This window comes from Talpa europaea (genome assembly GCF_964194135.1).
Source record: "Talpa europaea genome assembly, chromosome: 11".
Taxonomy (NCBI): domain Eukaryota; kingdom Metazoa; phylum Chordata; class Mammalia; order Eulipotyphla; family Talpidae; genus Talpa; species Talpa europaea.
Window position 1 is genome coordinate 32,294,184 of NC_140078.1, and position 12,225 is coordinate 32,306,408.

Consider the following 12,225-nt stretch of genomic DNA (forward strand, 5'->3'; position numbering starts at 1 on the left):
TTTTCTCAGGTGGTAGGAAAATCAAAGAGTGAGTCACAGATAAAATAAAAACCATTTTATCACCTGCAAGAACTGAATCATCTAGGAGCAATAGCAGCTCAGCATTTCCTCTAGAAACTCAACCACTTTGGTAACAATTGTCCACCCAAGGAGGATTCAAGATTTTCGCTGCCATCTTTCCCTCTTTCTACCTTCTACTGCTTCCAAGTACATCCTTTTATTTCTTTGTTCTACCCCATTCATAGCTTTTGTTTCTCCTCTTTCAATAAATCTTAAACCAATAGATGCTTTGAAATTTTCTTTGTCTATTTTGCCACCAAACACTCTGAAGATAAAAGAACTGATTGATTCCTTTCATCATAACTGAACATTAATGCTCTCCTGATAGGTGGAGTTTTTTTTAATGTCAGGCCATCTTAGTGTTTAGTGGTTAACCTATCAGTGACTGACCAGGGCCCATTCTTCACAAGACATCTGTGATCAAGCTCGCTGGGTTATGTGATTCAAAACATGGAAACCTTTCATCCTAACTTACCCTAGTTAGGTGGCAGGCACACTCCCCAGCATCCTCTTTTTATAATTATATATGTGTGTGTGTGTGTAGTGTGTGTATATTCATGTATATATACACACAAAAGCTGTATCCTTGTTCATTTTTGTACAATGTTTGATTCCTTCCCTCAATTGTAGTTCCCATAAAATTCCCAGCACCAAGTCACCCATGAAAAATCACCATAGTCTCTTGTGCTCTTCCCTCCCCTTTTTTGATCCCTCCCTCTCCCCTCTGTATGTCTCTGGTTTAGTTTGCCTGCTAGTTTTGTCATCTTTTTTCCCATATTCCTTGTTTGGTTTCTCTTTATACCTCCTATAAGTGAAACCATCCAATATTTTTTTTTCCTTCTAAATTATTTTTCCTGAGCATAATCCCTTCCAGCTCCATCCATATTGCTGTGAATGGCATGAGTTTCTTTTTTGATTGCTGAGTAGTATTTTATTGTGTATATTTTATTGTGGATAACTGATCCAGTTATCTATTTTTGAACAGTTAGGTTGTTTCCGTGTCCTAGCTGTTGTAAATAGCCCAGCACCCTCTTTTAAAGGCAACAGGCCATAGAGAGCAGCAAAATATAAGGCCAGAGAATAGAGTGATCATTCACAATTTTGCTACTAAGTAGTAGAATATGGGTTAGTAGTTATCTTGGCTATCTTATTTTGTGTACTTCAAAAGAAACTTTTGAGTTAAGAATGTGGGTAACATATGGCTTATTGTGAGGTGGTCCCAGGAAGCATCATTGAGTCACAAGAAATGGAGCATGGAACAGAAAATAGTCAGTAGAGGGTATTTTAAAGAAGGTTTCTACTGCAGGAAACTGGGGCCTCATTCTTCTAAGATATGTATTCACACATTCAGAATTGTCTCCCTTAGAGATGAGGAAAGGGGTTTTGTCTCCTGAATCATTCTGGAGCCAGGAATTGGGCATTAACTCTTAGGTACTTCTGGTCCATTTGGGGCAAAAACACCCTCGGTCAGAGTCTCAGAAAACAGTTCATCTTCTGCAACCATCATCTGCAATCTCAGGGTCGTCCAATGATATATGGGAGTGGCACTTTCTACCAGAAGATCTGCTGGAACAATGCTGACATAGCTCTATTCTAGAGCATCTCATTCTAAAGAGATCTATCCTCTCAAGACCTCAAAGATAGAAATGATCTGAGAAGAAGTAAAAGAAAAGTGGAATGAAACCAGCCTTGGATACCCAATACAACAATAGCATGGGATTGTTTAGAATGACCCAAAATTGGATACAATTTGAATATCTAATAATGGAGGCAAGAGCAAGAGAGCTTCTGGTAGATCCACATACGAGTCACTCTGCAGTCATCAAGAGTATAGAGTATATCAATAGCATAGGAAAAGTTGAAATAAACTGCTAAAAGTAAGTGTATTCCTTTTCAATCAGATGAGATTGTGCCTCCTTCTTGATGTGAGGAACAAATAGGTGTTCATGAAATAGTTACACACATGAAATGAGTAATTCCCATATAGGACCCAAATGCCTGCATAGCCTCCAAGCATCACCCTTTATATTATTTGGCAGAGAAGACTTCTGCTCCAACAGGGTGGGTTATGAATCAGTCCTTAAAGACTGTAGTAAATTCCTGAATCTCAGCAGCATGAGGTGCTGACACATCAGCTATATTCTCCAAATGTCTAGCAAAAAAACACCTGAGCCCACATGTATTTATGAATCTGCAAAGAGTCTCTGCCTACTGCATCTTCTCCAAGAAATAAAATAACTGAAAAGTAGCACACAGATGCTTGACTATGACCCTGTTCAGACGTGGAGGGCCAATAAAGCCTTCATCATTTCTCCCAAGTAGAAGGGCCTCTCGGTATTACAGTCACAAAGCAAATTAAAGCAAAGTGTAAATAAAATGCTTGTCTTCTCCCTGATTTATAGATGAACTTTTTAATGGTATTGCAAGTCAGTTTACATTTAGAACCATAGTTACTTTACATGCCTGGTCAGATGTTTTTGTAAGAGTCTGCTGTGTGTGGCTTAGCAAGGGAGAAGGAGGCAAATCAGAAGGAAACAGAGGATGTAGGTCAAGGATAGCAAGTCACAGACAACTGAAAAGCAGATTTGCCTTTGTTTACATAGCCAAAGGGGAAAAATTAACTTGATGGAAAGGGTAATTAAGCATTTCTTTTACCATCATGGTCCAGCCAAGCTTCATATCCAGCTGTTGTGTTTTGCATTGTGATGACTCTTCTTTGAGTTGGAGTTAAAAATGGCCAGTGTGTCACCGATGTCACCGGGCGCTATTTCCCCCGCCATTAACCTTTATTTTATAAATAGACAGTCAAAATCTCAGAGTTACAGCAGTCCAACTCAGATAGGCAGATGATGAGTGGGAAATGTGGACGTTTACAGAGAAGTATGATCTGGAGCAGAGATAATTTGAATGAGTCAACAGATTAACAAAGTGAAGTATGTTAGATTATCTGACTCAACATCCCTAGTTTCCAGGTGCAGAAAGTGAGATTTTTGTAAGGAGAATGTGTTTTCCTAGGATTATGAAGTTGTAGATCTCAATCACAATTGAAGCGACTGTCCATTCCATTATGATGATTCTCTTCATTGCATGAATCTTTAAAAACAACCTGCTAGAGTGTCTCACCTCCATTGTAGGCTCCAGTGAGCTGGCTCACACAAGTTCTGTTTGGAATTTGGATGTGTTTTCTAAATGAAGGAAAATTAGTGGTACACAATGGTAGTTTTCCTTGCTGTGTCTCAAAAACTGTTTGTAACTGCTGGATTCGATAACTCTGGGAATGATCGTCTGCCTTTTAATGGGGGTTAATGAGAGCGTAATGAAGACAAATGACCAACCATAACTCCGCTGGGCCTCTGGAAGCTCAGTGCAATGTCCTGTCCTGTGGACCCTGTTACTTTCCAGGTAAATATAGATCAGCCTTGTATGTCCAGCTTCCCTGGGACCCAACAGACCAGGCTGTCGCCGTCTGAATACTCTGGAAACATATCACAGGATCCAGTTTTCCTATGTAGAGGAACAGCCTCAGCAAAGGTTCAGTGAGATTATAATCAGTTATGGAAACTCTAGTTTATTGTAGTAAGCTGTAGGGTAAGGTAAAAGATATCAGGCTTTTCTACCCTCCTGCCATCTGGATAGATGAGGGAACCCTGTGATCCTGAATGCATGCCTGATGGCAGGCACCTGAAGTGGGTACACCTGGGCTGAGAGACTGGACTTTTAAGGGCGGCATCACGGGGACGCCAGCAGCAGAAGAAGCCGAAAGAGAAGCTGAGAGAGAAGCAAAGAAGCAGAAGCAGAGATCACCGGAAAGCCCAGATAGAGTGAGGACTTGCTGGGGGCTGGGAGGCCTGCCAGCCTCCCGGCCCCCCAGCACCCTTGCCTGCTGTGTACCAGGTAAATCCCATTAAAAGACCTGCAAAAACCTCTGAGGACTCTGATTCCTCCTTTACCCGGTCTGCTGGATCAGAAAACCTGCTCAGTGGCCATTCCTGCTCTCTACATAAGCACACTGCTTAGAGGAAAACCTACTTGATTCTAATTACTTCACCTAATAAACCAGGAATTTAAATGAGCAGGCTAGGATAAATGATTTATTGCATATATTCAAATCAATTTAAAAGAATCAAAGGAAAGTCAGGTGAGGGTGTCGCTGTGCAACTTTTGCATTAGGCTAAGCTACATATGTGTGGATGTTTGCATCTAACAGCAAGAATATTTTATTCATAGGTGTTTGTGTATAGCATTTGTTTTGTTCACATCCATTAAAATTTTAACACCAAAATTACGTCCTGCTACTCTAAATAGTAGTCAGGGGTTAACTCTCTTACTAGAAAGATTTTGTACACCTCCTCACTTAAAAACTCCTTCAACAGCCATTAGTCAACCATTCAGTTTTAGAATTCATAGTCACCTCTAATTTTGGTGCAGATTTCTTGTCAGTTGGATTGTCCTTCTCTTTTATTAAACACATCCCTGTATGTGTTGGCTGTTTCCTCAATTCAGGTTTATCTTAAAATTCAAGAATTGCCATCATTGATGAATATATGGAGTAAGCATCAAGTTCTGTAGCTATTTCCTCAATAATAGTCCTGAAAAATCTCTTGTAAAATGGCAGTGTCACTGGCATTAGGATATAAATTTCTACAGTTATTTGAAACTTGTTGGGGTCATTGGTTCCTAGGAGAATATGATGGAAATTATCTCCTCCCAGAAAAGGTGAACTTATGAATATAGGCACTTACTTTGCATCTCATTTCAAAAGAGTTCATAGATCCTTAAGAATATATTCAGAGGTTCCCTTAGGTTAAGAACTTTTGTTCTAAGGAGACATCTTCAAAAGAGATAGCTTTTATTTTGATTTATAATTTAGATATGTTTGTTAAAAATTGAATAGTCTTATCATTCATCATCACAACTTAAATATATACATGAACTATTCTGTATAGATAGGTGTAATTGACTACATTAAAAAAGACCTCCTTTTTAGAATTTCTGTTTTATATGTTTCATTTTAATCTATTTTAAATATTCTTTTAAACCATTTTCAACTTTCTAAATGAGATTTTTTAATTTATGAAAGAATTTCTTTTTTATTCTTGTTAATCTTAAAAAATAATCTCTCTTAGGCCTTTGGCTTGAATATTTGATTTAATATTTGCATTTGAAAAGTATTCTCTAATAGGACATTAACCTTAAAGATTTTGAAAGTCAGAATCTACATATAAATTTAATTCCACTTCTCTGCTACTAAAATAACATTGACTGAATCTCAGAATTAGGTGATAACTTTTACATTTTTGAACATTACCAAGTGATAATTTTTGGAATGAAATGAAATTTGAATCCAAGGGAGTGCAAAATTTAGTATACACAACTAAATTTTTCATGGAAGTTTATAGAACCTACATATAAATAGTAAGTTCCTTTAGTGACCATTTATACTTGATTTATTTTCTCCCTTATTGTGAAAAGTAATTATATGTACACATTCATGTGTATATACACATATACACATATATGTATGTACATATTTATATATGTACATACAAATAGATAAACACACATGCACATATATATGCAGCACAGCTTATATCACCTCTTAAGCAGAAAATCTCCATTGTCCTTTCAAACTCATAACCAAGAATAATGTAATAGAATCTGTGATTTAAAACATTGAGGATCAAATTCCAGTCCTGTTTAAAGTTCCCGAGACTTGTTATATGTGGAGGCTGTCATGAATTTATACTTTTTATCCTGTTTTATTTCTGTATTCAGAGGTGGAACCATTTCTAGAGAAGAGGGGCACATGCAAGACTAAATGTACTTGTGGGTTTGGTGATAGGTCGTGTTGATAGGAAATAATTTTCATCACATAAAGACGTGTGTCATGGCAGGATGGCATAGAGCAGGATCTCTATGATTGGAGCAGATGGGTAAAGGAGAATCCTGGAGGCCTTGGTGGCTTTTTCAGGCTTTTATTGTCACATTTCCAGATACATGACAGGCAGGGGTGTGGGGGGACTGGAGGCTGGCAGGCCTCCCAGCCCCCAGCAAGTTTTTACTCTTTCTGGGCTCTCTACTGTTTTCTCGTGGCTTCTGTTTCTCTGCTGGTTCTCTTCCTGGTTCCTCGCTTGTTCCCTTCTGCTGGTTCTGCTCCGCAATGCCACCCCTATAAGCCCCATCTCAGCCCAGGTGTACCCACCACACATGCCCACATCCCACTCCAGGTGCACGCCATCAGGCATGCATTTAGGACCGCAGGGATCCATCATCAACCCCAATGGAGGGAGAGCCAAAAAGCCTGATACTTTACTTACCCTACAATGTGCTATCTGTGTACACATAATATATTCAAATATATTTCAAGAATGCCTAGTATCCATATATTTTATTCCTAAAATCAGAACACATTCATTGACTTGGTAATATGTTATAGATTATTTGGTAGCATTATTTTCTTGTCCTACACAAAATGGTACAAATAACAATTGATGATGGTGTCTGTGATTTACTGAAATTCATTAAATAGGTTACAGCACATAAAACATAAGGTGCTTTAACAATGTTAAAGCAAGTCCACAGAGAAATTGAAATTAAAGGGTCAATTATTTTCTGAAACACAGATTTTGGTGTCAAAGCAAATACAAATCACTGATTAAATTTTCAAATACTTTCACTCATCTTATGCGATCCATTGGACCATAACATTGTAAATCAGTGAAGTCACAGATTAAAAGACTTTCTTATGTCATATTTACTGCATGAAACATAATGTTCATGCAAATGTAGGGTCAATGAAGATTGCTCTGGCTTTTGTGCCTTTGATGTCTGTGGCTATCATCTGCAGCCTTGAATGCAGGAGGCATTTGGGAGCATGGGCTTGGAATACGCATGCCTGATGGGGGACACCTGGAGAATAGCGTGGATGTGCATAATAGGGCCCACCTGAGCCAAGAGACTGAGCCTATAAGGGCAGCGTCGCAGAGGACCGTGCGGTGTAGTGTGGTGGAGAGCGGCTGAGAGCAGCCCAGAGACTACTCAGTGCAAGCCCAGAGAGAGTGAAGGTTTGCTGGGAGCTAGGAGGCCTACCAGCCTCCTACACCCCCCCCCCCGAACCCCCTGCCTGCCCTGCACCACTACAAATGGTATAGAAAAACCATAAAAACCTGAAAAAGCCACTGAGGCTCTGGGACTCTCCGTTGCCTGCTCTGCCCTACTGCCTGCCTGCACTACAGTAAGTTAGAAAGCATAATGAAATATTAAATGCAAATGAATGAATTCCAACTACATGTAAACCTTGGATGTTAAAATATTAATGGTAAAGGAAATGTGTGTTTCATAAAACTATATAGTGAATGATATGATAGTCTACAAACAGATAAAAGGAAAACACTTTCAAAATTAAAATTTAGCTTGGTACTAATAGTATCTTTTCAGTCATTGCTCATTTTAACTGTTAATATGGAAAAAAGATTTTTTTAAAAGATTTATTTATTTATACAAGCACTCGGTACAGTCAGAAGCAAGGGAGGGTGAGAGAATTCACTAGAGTCAGAGTGGGGAACAGAGCAGGCAGAAGGACCGAGGTACACTGCTGAGGGGAGCAGTGGGTGGCAGGAGAGGTCTGCGAGCCATGTGGGTCCCTCACCTGGAGGCCGAGGATCGAACCGCACTGCAGAGGCTGCGGGCAGATTGGCAGCCCAGCGCTCAACCGCTGTGCCACCGGGGAGGCCCTGGAAAAAAGATTTTTTAACCCACATGCTGTATCCAAAATAAAAAAGACATATTTTCAAGGAAGTTGGTTCAAAACAATTTGACTTGAGTGTGATAACAGTTTAGAAATGTGTCTATGCTCAGTTTTGCTTCCAAATTTGGGTTCCTAAACTTATTGTCAGTCTCAGAAAGAAATAAGAAGCTGTGCAGATAATTAAACATTTGCCTTGGGGTAATTATTTGCAGTTAATTAAAACCATACACTTTTGGTTTATACTTGCTTCACTGGTTATTAAATTTGAATCATATGTTAACTACCCAGGTTTCTTACTTGTCCATCAAATGTTGCTGATGGCAGGTTCCAGAAACAAACTTTCTTGTAATTTTCCAAACCATATTGTTTAAAATTATCACCCAGATTAGAGAGGGAAACAAAGATTTACTTTAAACTCTATCCGATTCAGCTGGTAGGGACTTAAAATTCAATTCAGCAGAGAGTCCATGTGTACCTTGCTGCATGGCTACAAGGTCAGTTCTTGGCTTTAGGTATCTTTGGATTGTCACCCTTTTAGTAGAATGAAAAGTATCTACTGGATTGTAACCTCTATGAGGGCAAGAAATTTAGCATTTGGTTTACTATTGACTTCCCAGCACCAAGAACAGTATCTGGCATAACAAGTATTTGTGGAATGAGTAAGACCCATTTTTTCTTTTTACTTACCTACTTACTTGATCTTTCCAATAGTCTTTAGTGAGTTTTCATAGAGGATAAAAACATTCAATTCAGCTAGCTTTACAAGAGTTCATTGTCACTGGAATTGTTTTAGCCATGTTACTTCTTGCAAAGCATATATCGTATTTAAAAAAAAAAAAGATCAAGGTATGCTGATTCCACCTTTAAATGTGTTATATGAAGGAGTAAAATTGCATTCCCTTTTGCTATTGCTTTACTTGTAGATTTCCTGAGGAAGATGAACTTAATTACCTCTGGTTTGCAAAGTTCTACATCTGACTTTTTCAAGGATTCAATCCCCCATATCTGAACAACTACAGTAATGGAAGCATTAAGAATGTTAAAATTAGATATTCCTTTAATCTTCTCTATTTTGTCTTTCTTTCATATCCTTTTGCACAGTTCTCTTAAAACTTGCAGTGAGACACAAAGCCTGCTTAATATTTTCTTTCTTTGTTGCAAAAAGATATCCTAACCATTCTAAGCCAAATCTCTGTAAACTTTGTGCAGACACCTTTTGCAGTAATTGGAGAGGTGTTTGTTTATTGATAAACATGTTTGCTTCTTTTAATGCTATTTTAAGTACATAATGAATTCCTTCCCCCAAACATAGACCTATCATGAAAGCTGTTTTATTTCCCAGTTCAAAAGGCTGACTACAGGCTTTGTTTTTTGTCAGATTCTCCAGAGGCTGATGATATTACAAAAGACAATGAAGTAACAGATCATTCTGTATGTGACCAAGATCATTCCAATGGTAAGTTGTCTGTTTCTTTTTCAGACTTTTATTATTTTTTGTTGAAGAATATTACATTTAAGAAAATGCATTTTATTTTTTCTTGGAAAAAGTAGAATCTGATAATATTTCAGTAGAGCTAAATACCATCTGATTGGTAGTTGTCATGTTTTAAAGGGACATGTGCTCTCCACAATTAATTATTTGTTATTTTTGTACCAACCTGCTTCACGTACTTTTGTTACCTACCTGAACCTTATAGGCATTGGACTTGTAAATACTGAAATGAAGGTATGATAGCAGTGAAAATAAGCATGAGACATACAGAGACTAGATCCAGGAGATTAAATCTACCTATTCTTAGAATGCCATGAAAAGAGAATAGAACAAATAGAAATGAAGTAATCCTTAGAAAAAAATCCTTATGTAAATTGTCCCTCCATCTAAAACATCACACTGCACATTATATTTACAGGCAAAGATAATGAAAACTCAAATGAGAATAGAAATCCACAAAGCCTCATAGAATTTCTGAGGAACAATAATAATGGAAGTGTTTTAAAGCCTGTAAGAAAGTCAAAGTCGGGTTACTAGCAAAATTACCAAAATCAGATTAGCCTTAGCCTTCTTCTACAACTCTAAATACCAGGAGAAAACAAAGTAATAAATCCAGAGCTCTAGAGGACATAGTTTCTACATTTAGTGGAGTTATTATTCATACATGAATTCAGGAGTAATATTTTCTCAGGAATACTAAAATTAAGGAAATATGCCACTCAAGTATCCTTTCAGAATAAATAGAAAGCTTGTGTAAAACAATAAATATAGATAGGAAGGGGAAATTCAAGATTGAGAAAGGCACAGTAGGAAAGGACTATGTGGTAATAAACTGACTAAATGCATACAAATGTTGAAATAATTGTTTCAAAAATAGTTTAAAGTTATCATAAATGTTTTCTTTTATCTTTGAAAATTATAGTACATTTTTTAAAATGAGAAAGGAAACGAGGCTCTTCCTTTCTCGATGATGAAGTTCTAAATAATTTACAACATTACTTTGAAGACAGCTAGACAACTTGGACAAATATTTTATAGTCTGTTGAGAGATATCAAAGTGCTAACAACTTAGTGAAAAGCTGTCAGGTTAGGTTCTGGGGGAAATAAATAATCAGAGATATTATCCCAATATTTGGAAGTGTTTTCACTTTAGGACATTTGCTTATTCTGTAAAAGGTATCTGCAGTCCTATTGCTGAAAAAGGCAAGAGATGCTGGTAAACTCTGTTTTGTGTTGAAACCCCAAAGGCCTGTACCCTAGCAGTGGAATGAGACAGCAGTAGTGTAACTTTCTGAAAGACTGTGGCTAAACCTTAATCATTTTATTTTATTTATTATTTTTTTAAGAGGCATGCATTATTTATTTATTTTGTTTTATTTTGTTTGTTTATACATGCACTGGGTACAGATAGAAGCGCAGGAGGGTGAGAGAATTCACCAGAGCCAGAGCAGGGAGCAGAGCAGGCAGAAGGACCAAAGTACACTGCTGAGGGGAGCAGTAGGCGGCAGGAGAGGTCTGTGCGCCATGCGGGACCCTCCTCCGGTGGCCGGGGAGCAGCTGGGGATCGAACCGGCGCTGTAGAGGCTGCGGGCAGCTTCACTACCCAGCGCTCAACCGCTGTGCCACCGGGGAGGCCCAACCTTAATCATTCCCAAATTAAATTAAGACCAACCAGAGAACTAATTCCCCCAGCACCTGAGAAAAACTAATGTAAAATATTTACAAGATAGAAAGAGTGTTGCAGGTTTTAAACCATTTACATTAGAAATGTGTTAACAGAATGCCCAGCACTTATAAAAAAAGTAATGGAAAAAAAAATGAGGAAATGAGATAACATGCAAAACAAATGAAGTTCATTTGGCCTGAAAATGTTAGAGATATAAACACAAAGCATACAATCACTATGCTGACTATATCTAAGGAATAAATGAGAGATTGTAAATATAGCTGAGGATTAGAAAAGAATTCTAGAAGTAAAAGATGCCAAAAATGAAATGAAAAATTTCTATGAATTGATTTATAGGTTAACAACATATTCAACAAAGATAAGTATTATTGAGCTAGAAGTTATGTCAAAATACAGAAAATACAAAAACAGTAGAGAGAAAATGAATGACACACAGAAAAAGGGAGCGATATAGCATCCAAAACAACAATGTCTACCACATATATAATTGCAATCTCAGATAGAGAGGAGAAAGACAATAAGGTGGAAGTACTATTTGAAGAAATACAAGGAAATTTCTTACAATGATAGAGGCTATTAGACCACATGTTCCAAAAATTCTTTAAAATCCAATCAAGTTAAATCTGATAGTGAAACTGTTGAAAGCCAGGGATAAACAACTTCTAAAAAATAATCTTCAAACAATTAGACTGGTAGCTGACATTTCAGTAGTAATGGAAATAAAAAGACAATACAACAGAATAGCTTTCAACCAAGAAGTCTAAACTCAGAGAAAATGCATGTTTCAAGAATAAAGATTAGGACTTAGAGCAACCATTACCTTTTAAACAACTGCAGTAGATACCCTAGTCTTAGTGACTGTTGCCTATCAACAACTACACCTCTCTCCCCTGTTTCTCCCTTTCCTCTTTTTCCCTCCCCCAACCACCATATCTATAACACCCCAACAGCACCACAATAATAGTCAAGACACAGAGGACTGCATATGTGTTGGAGCAATTGCATTTAAAAGAGAACTAAGGGGCCTCCCTGGTGGCACAGCAGGCTGAGCACAGTGCTGTGGAGCTGTCCGCAGCCTCTGCAGCATGGGTTTGATTCCCGGCTGGCCAGGGAGCTACCCACATGGCATAGCTCACCTCTCCTCACTCGCCCACTGCTCCCTTCAGCAGTGTATTTCAGTCAGTCTGCCTGTTCTGTTCCCCACTCTGTCTCTGGTGATCCTCTCACCCCCCCACACAC

The 12,225-nt window shown here is 38.1% G+C and overlaps 1 protein-coding gene across 4 annotated transcripts in view; it reads left to right on the forward strand.

Annotated features, from left to right (window-relative positions):
* The window catches only part of MACROD2 (mono-ADP ribosylhydrolase 2), a gene marked incomplete at both ends in the record, with an annotated part of 1,814,301 nt that overhangs the window by 1,738,527 nt on the left and 63,549 nt on the right, over positions 1-12,225 (forward strand). For all 4 annotated transcript variants that reach the window (XM_084247233.1, XM_084247234.1, XM_084247235.1 and 1 more), the window contains one exon: positions 9,186-9,263. In XM_084247233.1, coding sequence (XP_084103359.1) covers positions 9,186-9,263 — 78 coding nt within the window. The remainder of the gene's footprint in view (positions 1-9,185; positions 9,264-12,225) is intronic.